This window comes from Oncorhynchus mykiss, chromosome 6 (genome assembly GCF_013265735.2).
Source record: "Oncorhynchus mykiss isolate Arlee chromosome 6, USDA_OmykA_1.1, whole genome shotgun sequence".
Lineage (NCBI taxonomy): Eukaryota > Metazoa > Chordata > Actinopteri > Salmoniformes > Salmonidae > Oncorhynchus > Oncorhynchus mykiss.
Genome location: NC_048570.1, coordinates 383,250 through 402,957, shown reverse-complemented (window position 1 = coordinate 402,957; position 19,708 = coordinate 383,250). Strand labels below are relative to the sequence as shown.

At 40.5% G+C, this 19,708-nt stretch overlaps 1 protein-coding gene across 1 annotated transcript in view; it reads left to right on the top strand.

Moving 5' to 3' along the window:
- The window catches only part of LOC110525139 (mitogen-activated protein kinase 1), an 89,362-nt gene that overhangs the window by 36,080 nt on the left and 33,574 nt on the right, over nt 1-19,708 (top strand). The window contains exons 3-4 of the mRNA XM_036979177.1: nt 7,853-8,042; nt 9,318-9,434. Of these exons, the coding sequence (XP_036835072.1) occupies nt 7,853-8,042; nt 9,318-9,434 (307 nt within the window). The remainder of the gene's footprint in view (nt 1-7,852; nt 8,043-9,317; nt 9,435-19,708) is intronic.

The window sequence follows — 19,708 nt, the reverse complement described above, 5'->3', positions numbered from 1 at the left end:
CTGTATTGTTTTGGTGATTCACCATAGTGAAGGCGTAGACTCAGGTTTTCTGGGCCTCTATGTTTTTGGTTGGACAGGTTCTCAATTTCTTTCAAAGGTTTTTGCATTCTTCATCAAACCATTTGTAATTTTTAGATTTGATCGGGAAGCTGAGAGATCAAATATACTGTTTAGGTTTTCTACTGCCAAGTCTACACGTTCACTATTACAGTGGAATGTTTTGTCCAGGAAATTGTCTAAAAGGGATTGAATTTGTTGTTGCTTAATAGTTTTTTGGTAGGTTTCCACACTTCTTTCTTTCCATCTATAGCATTTCTTAATATTATCCAGTTCCTTTGGCTTTGATGCCTCATGATTTGAGTATTGCTCTGTTCAAGTAGACTGATTTTGCTGTGGTCTGATAGGGGTGTCAGTGGGCTGACTGTGAACGCTCTGAGAGACTCCGGGTAGAGGTCAGTGATAAAGTAGTCTACAGTACTACTGCCAAGAGATGAGTTATAGGTGTACCTACCGTAGGAGTCCCCTCGAAGCCTACCATTGACTATGTACATACCCAGCTTGCGACAGGAGTTGTGACTCGATTTTGTTGGTTATGATGTCGTAGTTGTGCCTAGGGGGGCATATGGGGGAGGGAATGCTGTCACCTCCAGGCTGGTGTTTGTCCCCCTGTGTGCCGAGGGTGTCAGGTTCTTGTCCGGTTCTGGCATTTAGGTCGCCACAGAGTAGTACATGTCCCTGGGCCTGTAAATGATTGATTTTCCCCCTCCAGGATGGAGAAGCTGTCTTCATTCACCTCTTGTTACTACCCATCCCGGGTCCGGGAGCGTAATCATCAACTGACACTAATTAGCATAACGCAACGGACATAAATATTACTAGAAAATATTCCTATTCATGAAAATCACAAGTGAAATATATTGAAACACAGCTTAGCCTTTTGTTAATCACCCTGTCATCTCAGATTTTGAAAGTATGCTTTACAGCCAAAGCAAGACCAAGCTTTTTTGTAAGTTTATCGATAGCCTAGCATAGCATTATGCCTAGCTAGCAGCAGGCAACTTGATCACAAATCAGAAAAGTAATCAAATTCAATTGTTTACCTTTGAACTTCGGATGTTTTCACTCATGAGACTCCCAGTTAGATAGCAAATGTTCCTTTTTTCAAAATATATTATTTTTGTAGGCGAAATAGCTCCGTTTGTTCTTCACGTTTGGCTGAGAAATCGACCGGAAATTGCGGTCACTACAACACTGAAAAATATTCCATAATATCGACAGAAACATGGCACACGTTGTTTATAATCAATCCTCAAGGTGTTTTTCAAATATCTATTCGATAATATATCCACCGGGACTCGTGGCTTCTTAGTAGGATAGAGAGAAACAATGGCCGCATTTGTCCTTTACGCACAAAACACTCTGAGAGACTTCAGCTGACCACTGACATTGATGTTCAGGCTAATTTTTCAAAATAAAAGCCTGAAACTATGTATTGTGACACTAGACACATTAGGGAAGCCATAGAAAAAGAGAAAAATCTCATTCACTGCTCAATAGGGACGCATAGGAACGCAGAGTTTTCTAAATAAGAGTCCCTTCCTGTTTGGATTTTTCTCAGGCTTTCGCCTGTAATATCAGTTCTGTTATACTCACAGACAATATTTTTACAGTTTTGGAAACTTTAGTCTTTTCTATCCTAAGCTGTCAATTATATGCATATTCTAGCATCTTGTCCTGATAAAATATCTGTTTACTTTGGGGGCATTATTTTTCCAAAAATGAAAATACTACCCCCTAGGTTAAAGTATGGGGATTGTAGTGCGGGGCTATAGGTAGCACTCAGGAGAACATTTTTCTCTGTTAGGATCATTTTCTTGTTAATTTCTAGACACATGTAAAATGTCCCTGTTTTGACTAATTTAGTAGATTGAGTTCTATACCATATTAGCACACTTTTGTGACGGGACTACCAGCTCTCTGTAACCTAGAGGACAACCAGTGGGTCCATATCCTCTATACCACCAACCTGGTAGTGTGGTGGATGGGACTACCAGCTCTCTGTAACCTAGAGGACAACCAGTGGGTCCATCTCCTCTATACCACCAACCTGGTAGTGTGGTGGATGGGACTACCAGCTCTCTGTAACCTAGAGGACAACCAGTGGGTCCATATCCTCTATACCACCAACCTGGTAGTGTGGTGGAGGGGACTACCAGCTCTCTGTAACCTAGAGGACAACCAGTGGGTCCATCTCCTCTATACCACCAACCTGGTAGTGTGGTGGATGGGACTACCAGCTCTCTGTAACCTAGAGGACAACCAGTGGGTCCATCTCCTCTATACCACCAACCTGGTAGTGTGGTGGATGGGACTACCAGCTCTCTGTAACCTAGAGGACAACCAGTGGGTCCATCTCCTCTATACCACCCACCTGGTAGTGTGGTGGATGGGACTACCAGCTCTCTGTAACCTAGAGGGCAACCAGTGGGTCCATCTCCTCTATACCACCCACCTGGTAGTGTGGTGGATGGGACTACCAGCTCTCTGTAACCTAGAGGACAACCAGTGGGTCCAAATCACATTTTATTTTATTTCACCGAATACAACAGGTGTAGTAGACCTCACAGTGAAATGCTGAATACAACAGGTGTAGTAGACCTCACAGTGAAATGCTGAATACAACAGGTGTAGTAGACCTCACAGTGAAATGCTGAATACAACAGGTGTAGTAGACCTTACAGTGAAATGCTGAATACAACAGGTGTAGTAGACCTTACAGTGAAATGCCGAATACAACAGGTGTAGTAGACCTTACAGTGAAATGCTGAATACAACAGGTGTAGTAGACCTTACAGTGAAATGCTGAATACAACAGGTGTAGTAGACCTTACAGTGAAATGCTGAATACAACAGGTGTAGTAGACCTTACAGTGAAATGCTGAATACAACAGGTGTAGTAGACCTTACAGTGAAATGCTGAATACAACAGGTGTAGTAGACCTCACAGTGAAATGCTGAATACAACAGGTGTAGTAGACCTTACAGTGAAATGCTGAATACAACAGGTGTAGTAGACCTTACAGTGAAATGCTGAATACAACAGGTGTAGTAGACCTTACAGTGAAATGCTGAATACAACAGGTGTAGTAGACCTCACAGTGAAATGCTGAATACAACAGGTGTAGTAGACCTTACAGTGAAATGCTGAATACAACAGGTGTAGTAGACCTCACAGTGAAATGCTGAATACAACAGGTGTAGTAGACCTTACAGTGAAATGCTGAATACAACAGGTGTAGTAGACCTTACAGTGAAATGCTGAATACAACAGGTGTAGTAGACCTCACAGTGAAATGCTGAATACAACAGGTGTAGTAGACCTTACAGTGAAATGCTGAATACAACAGGTGTAGTAGACCTCACAGTGAAATGCTGAATACAACAGGTGTAGTAGACCTCACAGTGAAATGCTGAATACAACAGGTGTAGTAGACCTCACAGTGAAATGCTGAATACAACAGGTGTAGTAGACCTTACAGTGAAATGCTGTATACAACAGGTGTAATAGACCTTACAGTGAAATGCTGAATACAACAGGTGTAGTAGACCTCACAGTGAAATGCTGAATACAACAGGTGTAGTAGACCTCACAGTGAAATGCTGAATACAACAGGTGTAGTAGACCTCACAGTGAAATGCTGAATACAACAGGTGTAGTAGACCTTACAGTGAAATGCTGAATACAACAGGTGTAGTAGACCTCACAGTGAAATGCTGAATACAACAGGTGTAGTAGACCTTACAGTGAAATGCTGAATACAACAGGTGCAGTAGACCTTACAGTGAAATGCTGAATACAACAGGTGTAGTAGACCTTACAGTGAAATGCTGAATACAACAGGTGTAGTAGACCTTACAGTGAACTGCTGAATACAACAGGTGTAGTAGACCTCACAGTGAAATGCTGAATACAACAGGTGTAGTAGACCTTACAGTGAACTGCTGAATACAACAGGTGTAGTAGACCTTACAGTGAAATGCTGAATACAACAGGTGTAGTAGACCTCACAGTGAAATGCTGAATACAACAGGTGTAGTAGACCTCAGTGAAATGCTGAATACAACAGGTGTAGTATACCTCACAGTGAAATGCTGAATACAACAGGTGTAGTAGACCTTACAGTGAAATGCTGAATACAACAGGTGTAGTAGACCTTACAGTGAAATGCTGAATTCAACAGGTGTAGTAGACCTCACAGTGAAATGCTGAATACAACAGGTGTAGTAGACCTCACAGTGAAATGCTGAATACAACAGGTGTAGTAGACCTCACAGTGAAATGCTGAATACAACAGGTGTAGTAGACCTTACAGTGAAATACTGAATACAACAGGTGTAGTAGACCTTACAGTGAAATGCTGAATACAACAGGTGTAGTAGACCTCACAGTGAAATGCTGAATACAACAGGTGTAGTAGACCTCACAGTGAAATGCTGAATACAACAGGTGTAGTAGACCTTACAGTGAAATGCTGAATACAACAGGTGTAGTAGACCTCACAGTGAAATGCTGAATACAACAGGTGTAGTAGACCTCACAGTGAAATGCTGAATACAACAGGTGTAGTAGACCTCACAGTGAAATGCTGAATACAACAGGTGTAGTAGACCTCACAGTGAAATGCTGAATACAACAGGTGTAGTAGACCTTACAGTGAAATGCTGAATACAACAGGTGTAGTAGACCTCACAGTGAAATGCTGAATACAACAGGTGTAGTAGACCTCACAGGGAAATGCTGAATACAACAGGTGTAGTAGACCTCACAGTGAAATGCTGAATACAACAGGTGTAGTAGACCTTACAGTGAAATGCTGAATACAACAGGTGTAGTAGACCTTACAGTGAAATGCTGAATACAACAGGTGTAGTAGACCTCACAGTGAAATGCTGAATACAACAGGTGTAGTAGACCTCACAGTGAAATGCTGAATACAACAGGTGTAGTAGACCTCACAGTGAAATGCTGAATACAACAGGTGTAGTAGACCTTACAGTGAAATGCTGAATACAACAGGTGTAGTAGACCTCATAGTGAAATGCTGAATACAACAGGTGTAGTAGACCTTACAGTGAAATGCTGAATACAACAGGTGTAGTAGACATCACAGTGAAATGCTGAATACAACAGGTGTAGTAGACCTTACAGTGAAATGCTGAATACAACAGGTGTAGTAGACCTCACAGTGAAATGCTGAATACAACAGGTGTAGTAGACCTCACAGTGAAATGCTGAATACAACAGGTGTAGTAGACCTTACAGTGAAATGCTGAATACAACAGGTGTAGTAGACCTCAGTGAAATGCTGAATACAACAGGTGTAGTAGACCTTACAGTGAAATGCTGAATACAACAGGTGTAGTAGACCTCACAGTGAAATGCTGAATACAACAGGTGTAGTAGACCTTACAGTGAAATGCTGAATACAACAGGTGTAGTAGACCTCACAGTGAAATGCTGAATACAACAGGTGTAGTAGACCTCACAGTGAAATGCTGAATACAACAGGTGTAGTAGACCTTACAGTGAAATGCTGAATACAACAGGTGTAGTAGACCTCACAGTGAAATGCTGAATACAACAGGTGTAGTAGACCTCACAGGGAAATGCTGAATACAACAGGTGTAGTAGACCTCACAGTGAAATGCTGAATACAACAGGTGTTGTAGACCTCACAGGGAAATGCTGAATACAACAGGTGTAGTAGACCTCACTGTGAAATGCTGAATACAACAGGTGTAGTAGACCTCACAGTGAAATGCTGAATACAACAGGTGTAGTAGACCTCACAGTGAAATGCTGAATACAACAGGTGTAGTAGACCTTACAGTGAAATGCTGAATACAACAGGTGTAGTAGACCTCACAGTGAAATGCTGAATACAACAGGTGTAGTAGACCTCACAGTGAAATGCTGAATACAACAGGTGTAGTAGACCATACAGTGAAATGCTGAATACAACAGGTGTAGTCGACCTCACAGTGAAATGCTGAATACAACAGGTGTAATATACCTCACAGTGAAATGCTGAATACAACAGGTGTAGTAGACCTCACAGTGAAATGCTGAATACAACAGGTGTAGTAGACCTCACAGTGAAATGCTGAATACAACAGGTGTAGTAGACCTCAGTGAAATGCTGAATACAACAGGTGTAGTAGACCTCACAGTGAAATGCTGAATACAACAGGCTCTAACCAATAGTGCGATTTGTTTTGTTTTTTAAGTACAAAAAAAGGTTTTAGGTGAACAATAGGTAAGTAAAGAAATAAAAACAACAGTGAAACATAACAGAAGAGGGGCTGTGTACGCTAGAGGGGCTGTGTACGCTAGAGGGGCTGTGTACGCTAGAGGGGCTGTGTACGCTAGAGGGGCTGTGTACGCTAGAGGGGCTTGTTACGCTAGGGGGGCTGTGTACGCTAGGGGGGCTGTGTACGCTAGGGGGGCTGTGTACGCTAGAGGGGCTGTGTACGCTAGAGGGGCTGTGTACGCTAGGGGGGCTGTGTACGCTAGGGGGGCTGTGTACGCTAGAGGGGCTGTGTACGCTAGAGGGGCTGTGTACGCTAGGGGGGCTGTGTACGCTAGGGGGGCTGTGTACGCTAGGGGGGCTGTGTACGCTAGAGGGGGGGCTGTGTACGCTAGAGGGGGGGCTGTGTACGCTAGAGGGGGGGCTGTGTACGCTAGAGGGGGCTAGAGGTTGGGCTAATTAAGGTGATATGTACATGAATGTATAGTTAGTGACTATGCATTGATGAAACAGAAAACAGAGCAGCAGTGTAAATTAGGGGTTTCAGGGGGGGGCACACAATGCAAATCGTCCAGGGAGCCATTTGATTACCTGTTCAGGAGTCATATGGCTTGGGGGTAAAAGCTGTTGAGAAGCCTTTTGGACCTAGATATTGCCCCCTCCGGTAGCGCTTGCCGTGTGGTAGCAGAGAGAACAGTCTATGACTGGGGAGGCTGGAGTCTTTTGACAATTTTCAGGGCCTTCCTCTGACACCGCCTGGCAGGAAGCTTGGCCCCAGTGATGTACTGGGCCATTCGCACTACCCTCTGTAGTGACTTGCAGTCAGAGGCCGAGCAGTTACCGTACCAGTCAGTGATGCTCTCGATATTGCAGCTGTAGAACCTTTTTGAGGATCTCAGGACCCATGCTAAATCTTTTTTGTTTCCTGAGAGGGAATAGGCTTTGTCGTGCCCTCTTCACGGCTGTCATGGTGTGTTTGGACCATTCTAGTTTGTTGGTGATGTGGACGCCAAGGAACTTGAAGCTCTCAACCTGCTCTACTGAAGCCCCGTCAATGAGAATGGGGACTTTCTCTGTCCTCCTTTTCCTGTAGTCCACAATCATCTCCTTTGTCTTGGTTACGTTGAGGGATAGGATGTTATTCTGGCACCACCCGGCCAGGTCTCTGACCTCCTCCCTATTGGCTGTCTAGTCGTTGTTGGTTATCAGGCCTACCACTGTTGTGTTGTCCGCAAACTTAAAGATGGTGTTGAAGTTGTGCCTGGCCATGCAGTCCGTCTCCTCTATACCATGTTTCTTGTAGGATTACAAAGTCTGCATTTTTTTATTTCTTTGGTGAAGTCAAGTTTCCTGCTCATTAGATCAAAGGCCGATGACCTCAGGCCATCTGCCTAGGATGAGATAGTGAAGACTTTATGAAACATAGTGTTAGTCGTGTGGTTTGGGCAGAGCCTGCTGAGATCTCTCTCTTTCTCCCCACCAACACAGCAGCAGTGTGATGAACAGCCCCAGTCGAGTTTGTTCCTTAACCCTCTGTTATCCAGCTACATCGTGCAGGACCTGATGGAGACAGATCTGTATAAGCTGCTGAAGACCCAGCACCTGAGCAACGATCACATCTGTTACTTCCTGTACCAGATCCTGAGAGGCCTGAAGTACATCCACTCAGCTAACGTCCTGCACCGCGACCTCAAACCCTCCAACCTGCTGCTCAATACCACCTGTGATCTAAAGGTACAGAACCCTGACCTCTGATCCCTGCCCCTCATCCCCTAATGTACTGCTCTGTGGGGCAGAGAAAATTGTGCTGTTTTACAGCAAATGTCCTTAGATTTAAAAAATATATTTTTTATGCCTACTGCTCATTATCATCTGTTATCTAGAGGTACAGAACCCTGACCCTAATGTCCTGCACCGAGGCCTAAACCTACTGCTCATTATCATCTGTTATCTAGAGGTACAGAACCCTGACCCTAATGTCCTGAACCGAGGCCTAAACCTACTGCTCATTATCATCTGTTATCTAGAGGTACAGAACCCTGACCCTAATGTCCTGCACCGAGGCCTAAACCTACTGCTCATTATCATCTGTTATCTAGAGGTACAGAACCCTGACCCTAATGTCCTGCACCGAGGCCTAAACCTACTGCTCATTATCATCTGTTATCTAGAGGTACCGAACCCTGACCCTAATGTCCTGAACCGAGGCCTAAACCTACTGCTCATTATCATCTGTTATCTAGAGGTACAGAACCCTGACCCTAACGTCCTGCACCGAGGCCTAAACCTACTGCTCATTATCATCTGTTATCTAGAGGTACAGAACCCTGACCCTAATGTCCTGCACCGAGGCCTAAACCTACTGCTCATTATCATCTGTTATCTAGAGGTACCGAACCCTGACCCTAATGTCCTGAACCGAGGCCTAAACCTACTGCTCATTATCATCTGTTATCTAGAGGTACAGAACCCTGACCCTAATGTCCTGCACCGAGGCCTAAACCTACTGCTCATTATCATCTGTTATCTAGAGGTACAGAACCCTGACCCTAATGTCCTGCACCGAGGCCTAAACCTACTGCTCATTATCATCTGTTATCTAGAGGTACAGAACCCTGACCCTAATGTCCTGCACCGAGGCCTAAACCTACTGCTCATTATCATCTGTTATCTAGAGGTACAGAACCCTGACCCTAATGTCCTGCACCGAGGCCTAAACCTACTGCTCATTATCATCTGTTATCTAGAGGTACAGAACCCTGACCCTAATGTCCTGCACCGAGGCCTAAACCTACTGCTCATTATCATCTGTTATCTAGAGGTACAGAACCCTGACCCTAATGTCCTGCACCGAGGCCTAAACCTACTGCTCATTATCATCTGCGACCTCAAGTTTGTGGATTGATTTTTACAAAATAGCACCAGGTCCACCCACTCGTCTCTCTCCACCCTCCTTCTCTACCCTCCTCTCCTCCCTTCTCTCCTTTCTAAACTCCTCCCCCTCCTTAGATCTGTGACTTTGGTCTTGCACGTGTGGCTGACCCGGACCATGACCACACGGGCTTCCTGACAGAGTACGTTGCGACTCGTTGGTACCGTGCGCCTGAGATCATGCTCAACTCAAAGGTGAAATGCAACAGCTCAATACACCACTACACCACAGCAACCCATATTAGTCTACAATACACCACTACACTACAACAACCCATATTAGTCTATAATACACCACAACAACCCATATTAGTCTACAATACACCACAACAACCCATATTAGTCTACAATACACCACTACAACAACCCATATTAGTCTACAATACACCACTACACTATAACAACCCATATTAGTCTACAATACACCACTACACTACAACAACCCATATTAGTCTACAATACACCACTATAACAACCCACATTAGTCTACAATACACCACTACACTACAACAACCCATATTAGTCTACAATACCCCACATTAGTCTACAATACACCACTATAACAACCCATATTAGTCTACAATACACCACTACAACAACCCATATTAGTCTACAATACACCACTACAACAACCCATATTAGTCTACAATACACCACTACAACAACCCATATTAGTCTACAATACACCACTACAACAACCCATATTAGTCTACAATACACCACTACACTACAACAACCCATATTAGTCTACAATACACCACTATAACAACCCACATTAGTCTACAATACACCACTACAACAACCCATATTAGTCTACAATACACCACTACAACAACCCATATTAGTCTACAATACACCACTACACTACAACAACCCATATTAGTCTACAATACACCACTACACTACAACAACCCATATTAGTCTACAATACACCACTACACTACAACAACCCATATTAGTCTACAATACACCACTATAACAACCCACATTAGTCTACAATACACCACTACAACAACCCATATTAGTCTACAATACACCACTACAACAACCCATATTAGTCTACAATACACCACTACACTACAACAACCCATATTAGTCTACAATACACCACTACACTACAACAACCCATATTAGTCTACAATACACCACTACACTACAACAACCCATATTAGTCTACAATACACCACTATAACAACCCACATTAGTCTACAATACACCACTACAACAACCCATATTAGTCTACAATACACCACTACAACAACCCATATTAGTCTACAATACACCACTACACTATAACAACCCATATTAGTCTACAATACACCACTACAACAACCCATATTAGTCTACAATACACCACTACACTACAACAACCCATATTAGTCTACAATACACCACTACACTACAACAACCCATATTAGTCTACAATACACCACTACACTACAACAACCCATATTAGTCTACAATACACCACTATAACAACCCACATTAGTCTACAATACACCACTACAACAACCCATATTAGTCTACAATACACCACTACAACAACCCATATTAGTCTACAATACACCACTACACTATAACAACCCATATTAGTCTACAATACACCACTACAACAACCCATATTAGTCTACAATACACCACTACACTACAACAACCCATATTAGTCTACAATACACCACTACACTACAACAACCCATATTAGTCTACAATACACCACTACACTACAACAACCCATATTAGTCTACAATACACCACTACACTACAACAACCCATATTAGTCTACAATACACCACTACACTACAACAACCCATATTAGTCTACAATACACCACTACACTACAACAACCCATATTAGTCTACAATACACCACTACACTACAACAACCCATATTAGTCTACAATACACCACTACACTATAACAACCCATATTAGTCTACAATACACCACTACAACAACCCATATTAGTCTACAATACACCACTACAACAACCCATATTAGTCTACAATACACCACTACACTACAACAACCCATATTAGTCTACAATACACCACTATAACAACCCACATTAGTCTACAATACACCACTACAACAACCCATATTAGTCTACAATACACCACTACAACAACCCATATTAGTCTACAATACACCACTACACTACAACAACCCATATTAGTCTACAATACACCACTACACTATAACAACCCATATTAGTCTACAATACACCACTACAACAACCCATATTAGTCTACAATACACCACTACACTACAACAACCCATATTAGTCTACAATACACCACTACACTACAACAACCCATATTAGTCTACAATACACCACTACACTACAACAACCCATATTAGTCTACAATACACCACTACACTACAACAACCCATATTAGTCTACAATACACCACTACACTACAACAACCCATATTAGTCTACAATACACCACTACACTACAACAACCCATATTAGTCTACAATACACCACTACACTACAACAACCCATATTAGTCTACAATACACCACTATAACAACCCACATTAGTCTACAATACACCACTACAACAACCCATATTAGTCTACAATACACCACTACACTACAACAACCCATATTAGTCTACAATACACCACTACACTACAACAACCCATATTAGTCTACAATACACCACTATAACAACCCACATTAGTCTACAATACACCACTACAACAACCCATATTAGTCTACAATACACCACTACACTACAACAACCCATATTAGTCTACAATACACCACTACACTACAACAACCCATATTAGTCTACAATACACCACTACACTACAACAACCCATATTAGTCTACAATACACCACTACACTACAACAACCCATATTAGTCTACAATACACCACTACACTACAACAACCCATATTAGTCTACAATACACCACTACACTACAACAACCCATATTAGTCTACAATACACCACTATAACAACCCACATTAGTCTACAATACACCACTACAACAACCCATATTAGTCTACAATACACCACTACACTACAACAACCCATATTAGTCTACAATACACCACTACACTACAACAACCAACATTAGTCTACAATACACCACTACACTACAACAACCCATATTAGTCTACAATACACCACTACACTACAACAACCCACATTAGTCTACAATACACCACTACACTACAACAACCCATATTAGTCTACAATACACCACTACAACAACCCATATTAGTCTACAATACACCACTACACTACAACAACCCATATTAGTCTACAATACACCACTACACTACAACAACCCATATTAGTCTACAATACACCACTACACTACAACAACCCATATTAGTCTACAATACACCACTACACTACAACAACCCATATTAATCTACAATACACCACTACACTACAACAACCCATATTAGTCTACAATACACCACTATAACAACCCTCATTAGTCTACAATACACCACTACACTATAACAACCCATATTAGTCTACAATACACCACTACAACAACCCATATTAGTCTACAATACACCACTATAACAACCCATATTAGTCTACAATACCCCACATTAGTCTACAATACACCACTATAACAACCCTCATTAGTCTACAATACACCACTACAACAACCCATATTAGTCTACAATACACCACTATAACAACCCTCATTAGTCTACAATACACCACTACACTACAACAACCCATATTAGTCTACAATACACCACTACACTACAACAACCCATATTAGTCTACAATACACCACTACACTACAACAACCCATATTAGTCTACAATACACCACTACACTACAACAACCCATATTAGTCTACAATACACCACTACAACAACCCATACTAGTCTACAATACACCACTACAACAACCCATACTAGTCTACAATACACCACTACACTACAACAACCCATATTAGTCTACAATACACCACTACAACAACCCACATTAGTCTACAATACACCACTACAACCCATATTAGTCTACAATACACCACTACACTACAACAACCCATATTAGTCTACAATACACCACTACACTACAACAACCCATATTAGTCTACAATACACCACTACACTACAACAACCCATACTAGTCTACAATACACCACAACACTACAACAACCCATATTAGTCTACAATACACCACTACAACAACCCATATTAGTCTACAATACACCACTACACTACAACAACCCATACTAGTCTACAATACACCACTACACTACAACAACCCATATTAGTCTACAATACACCACTACACTACAACAACCCATACTAGTCTACAATACACCACTACACTACAACAACCCACATTAGTCTACAATACACCACTACACTACAACAACCCATATTAGTCTACAATACACCACTACAACAACCCATATTAGTCTACAATACACCACTACACTACAACAACCCATATTAGTCTACAATACACCACTACACTACAACAACCCATATTAGTCTACAATACACCACTACACTACAACAACCCATATTAGTCTACAATACACCACTACACTACAACAACCCATATTAATCTACAATACACCACTACACTACAACAACCCATATTAGTCTACAATACACCACTATAACAACCCTCATTAGTCTACAATACACCACTACACTATAACAACCCATATTAGTCTACAATACACCACTACAACAACCCATATTAGTCTACAATACACCACTATAACAACCCATATTAGTCTACAATACCCCACATTAGTCTACAATACACCACTATAACAACCCTCATTAGTCTACAATACACCACTACAACAACCCATATTAGTCTACAATACACCACTATAACAACCCTCATTAGTCTACAATACACCACTACACTACAACAACCCATATTAGTCTACAATACACCACTACACTACAACAACCCATATTAGTCTACAATACACCACTACACTACAACAACCCATATTAGTCTACAATACACCACTACACTACAACAACCCATATTAGTCTACAATACACCACTACACTACAACAACCCATATTAGTCTACAATACACCACTACACTACAACAACCCATATTAGTCTACAATACACCACTACAACAACCCACATTAGTCTACAATACACCACTACACTACAACAACCCATACTAGTCTACAATACACCACTACACTACAACAACCCATATTAGTCTACAATACACCACTACACTACAACAACCCATACTAGTCTACAATACACCACTACAACAACCCATATTAGTCTACAATACACCACTACACTACAACAACCCATATTAGTCTACAATACACCACTACACTACAACAACCCATACTAGTCTACAATACACCACTACACTACAACAACCCATATTAGTCTACAATACACCACTACACTACAACAACCCATACTAGTCTACAATACACCACTACAACAACCCATATTAGTCTACAATACACCACTACACTACAACAACCCATATTAGTCTACAATACACCACTACACTACAACAACCCATATTAGTCTACAATACACCACTACACTACAACAACCCATATTAGTCTACAATACACCACTACAACAACCCATATTAGTCTACAATACACCACTACACTACAACAACCCATATTAGTCTACAATACACCACTACACTACAACAACCCATATTAGTCTACAATACACCACTACACTACAACAACCCATATTAGTCTACAATACACCACTACACTACAACAGCCCATATTAGTCTACAATACACCACTACAACAACCCATATTAGTCTACAATACACCACTACAACAACCCATATTAGTCTACAATACACCACTACACTACAACAACCCATATTAGTCTACAATACACCACTACACTACAACAACCCATACTAGTCTACAATACACCACTACAACAACCCATATTAGTCTACAATACACCACTACACTACAACAACCCATATTAGTCTACAATACACCACTACACTACAACAACCCATACTAGTCTACAATACACCACTACACTACAACAACCCATATTAGTCTACAATACACCACTACACTACAACAACCCATACTAGTCTACAATACACCACTACACTACAACAACCCATATTAGTCTACAATACACCACTACACTACAACAACCCATACTAGTCTACAATACACCACTACAACAACCCATATTAGTCTACAATACACCACTACACTACAACAACCCATATTAGTCTACAATACACCACTACACTACAACAACCCATACTAGTCTACAATACACCACTACACTACAACAACCCATATTAGTCTACAATACACCACTACACTACAACAACCCATACTAGTCTACAATACACCACTACAACAACCCATATTAGTCTACAATACACCACTACACTACAACAACCCATATTAGTCTACAATACACCACTACACTACAACAACCCATATTAGTCTACAATACACCACTACACTACAACAACCCATACTAGTCTACAATACACCACTACAACAACCCATATTAGTCTACAATACACCACTACAACAACCCATATTAGTCTACAATACACCACTACACTACAACAACCCATATTAGTCTACAATACACCACTACACTACAACAACCCATATTAGTCTACAATACACCACTACACTACAACAACCCATATTAGTCTACAATACACCACTACAACAACCCATATTAGTCTACAATACACCACTACAACAACCCATATTAGTCTACAATACACCACTACAACAACCCATATTAGTCTATAATACACCACTACACTACAACAACCCATATTAGTCTACAATACACCACTACACTACAACAACCCATATTAGTCTACAATACACCACTACACTACAACAACCCATATTAGTCTACAATACACCACTACAACAACCCATATTAGTCTACAATACACCACTACACTACAACAACCCATATTAGTCTACAATACACCACTACACTACAACAACCCATATTAGTCTACAATACACCACTACACTACAACAACCCATATTAGTCTACAATACACCACTACAACAACCCACATTAGTCTACAATACACCACTACACTACAACAACCCATATTAATCTATAATACACCACTACAACAACCCATATTAGTCTACAATACACCACTACACTACAACAACCCATATTAGTCTACAATACACCACTACACTACAACAACCCATATTAGTCTACAATACACCACTACAACAACCCACATTAGTCTACAATACACCACTACACTACAACAACCCATATTAGTCTACAATACACCACTACACTACAACAACCCATATTAGTCTACAATACACCACTACACTACAACAACCCATATTAGTCTACAATACACCACTACAACAACCCACATTAGTCTACAATACACCACTACACTACAACAACCCATATTAGTCTACAATACACCACTACACTACAACAACCCATATTAGTCTACAATACACCACTACACTACAACAACCCATATTAGTCTACAATACACCACTACACTACAACAACCCATATTAGTCTACAATACACCACTACACTACAACAACCCATATTAGTCTACAATACACCACTACACTACAACAACCCATATTAGTCTACAATACACCACTACACTACAACAACCCATATTAGTCTACAATACACCACTACACTACAACAACCCATATTAGTCTACAATACACCACTACACTACAACAACCCATATTAGTCTACAATACACCACTACACTACAACAACCCATATTAATCTACAATACACCACTACAACAACCCATATTAGTCTACAATACACCACTACACTATAACAACCCATATTAGTCTACAATACACCACTACACTACAACAACCCATATTAGTCTATAATACACCACTACACTACAACAACCCACATTAGTCTACAATACACCACTACACTACAACAACCCATATTAATCTACAATACACCACTACACTACAACAACCCATATTAGTCTACAATACACCACTACACTACAACAACCCATATTAGTCTACAATACACCACTACACTACAACAACCCATATTAGTCTACAATACACCACTACACTACAACAACCCATATTAGTCTACAATACACCACTACACTACAACAACCCATATTAGTCTACAATACACCACTACACTACAACAACCCATATTAGTCTACAATACACCACTACACTACAACAACCCATATTAGTCTACAATACACCACTACACTACAACAACCCATATTAGTCTACAATACACCACTACACTACAACAACCCATATTAGTCTACAATACACCACTACACTACAACAACCCATATTAGTCTACAATACACCACTATAACAACCCACATTAGTCTACAATACACCACTACAACAACCCATATTAGTCTACAATACACCACTACACTACAACAACCCATATTAGTCTACAATACACCACTACACTACAACAACCCACATTAGTCTACAATACACCACTACACTACAACAACCCATATTAGTCTACAATACACCACTACACTACAACAACCCACATTAGTCTACAATACACCACTACACTACAACAACCCATATTAGTCTACAATACACCACTACAACAACCCATATTAGTCTACAATACACCACTACACTACAACAACCCATATTAGTCTACAATACACCACTACACTACAACAACCCATATTAGTCTACAATACACCACTACACTACAACAACCCATATTAGTCTACAATACACCACTACACTACAACAACCCATATTAGTCTACAATACACCACTATAACAACCCTCATTAGTCTACAATACACCACTACACTATAACAACCCATATTAGTCTACAATACACCACTACAACAACCCATATTAGTCTACAATACACCACTATAACAACCCATATTAGTCTACAATACCCCACATTAGTCTACAATACACCACTATAACAACCCTCATTAGTCTACAATACACCACTACAACAACCCATATTAGTCTACAATACACCACTATAACAACCCTCATTAGTCTACAATACACCACTACACTACAACAACCCATATTAGTCTACAATACACCACTACACTACAACAACCCATATTAGTCTACAATACACCACTACACTACAACAACCCATATTAGTCTACAATACACCACTACACTACAACAACCCATATTAGTCTACAATACACCACTACAACAACCCATACTAGTCTACAATACACCACTACAACAACCCATACTAGTCTACAATACACCACTACACTACAACAACCCATATTAGTCTACAATACACCACTACAACAACCCACATTAGTCTACAATACACCACTACAACCCATATTAGTCTACAATACACCACTACACTACAACAACCCATATTAGTCTACAATACACCACTACACTACAACAACCCATATTAGTCTACAATACACCACTACACTACAACAACCCATACTAGTCTACAATACACCACAACACTACAACAACCCATATTAGTCTACAATACACCACTACAACAACCCATATTAGTCTACAATACACCACTACACTACAACAACCCATACTAGTCTACAATACACCACTACACTACAACAACCCATATTAGTCTACAATACACCACTACACTACAACAACCCATACTAGTCTACAATACACCACTACAACAACCCATATTAGTCTACAATACACCACTACAACAACCCACATTAGTCTACAATACACCACTACACTACAACAACCCATACTAGTCTACAATACACCACTACACTACAACAACCCATATTAGTCTACAATACACCACTACACTACAACAACCCATACTAGTCTACAATACACCACTACAACAACCCATATTAGTCTACAATACACCACTACACTACAACAACCCATATTAGTCTACAATACACCACTACACTACAACAACCCATACTAGTCTACAATACACCACTACACTACAACAACCCATATTAGTCTACAATACACCACTACACTACAACAACCCATACTAGTCTACAATACACCACTACAACAACCCATATTAGTCTACAATACACCACTACACTACAACAACCCATATTAGTCTACAATACACCACTACACTACAACAACCCATATTAGTCTACAATACACCACTACACTACAACAACCCATATTAGTCTACAATACACCACTACAACAACCCATATTAGTCTACAATACACCACTACACTACAACAACCCATATTAGTCTACAATACACCACTACACTACAACAACCCATATTAGTCTACAATACACCACTACACTACAACAACCCATATTAGTCTACAATACACCACTACACTACAACAACCCATATTAGTCTACAATACACCACTACAACAACCCATATTAGTCTACAATACACCACTACAACAACCCATATTAGTCTACAATACATCACTACACTACAACAACCCATATTAGTCTACAATACACCACTACACTACAACAAC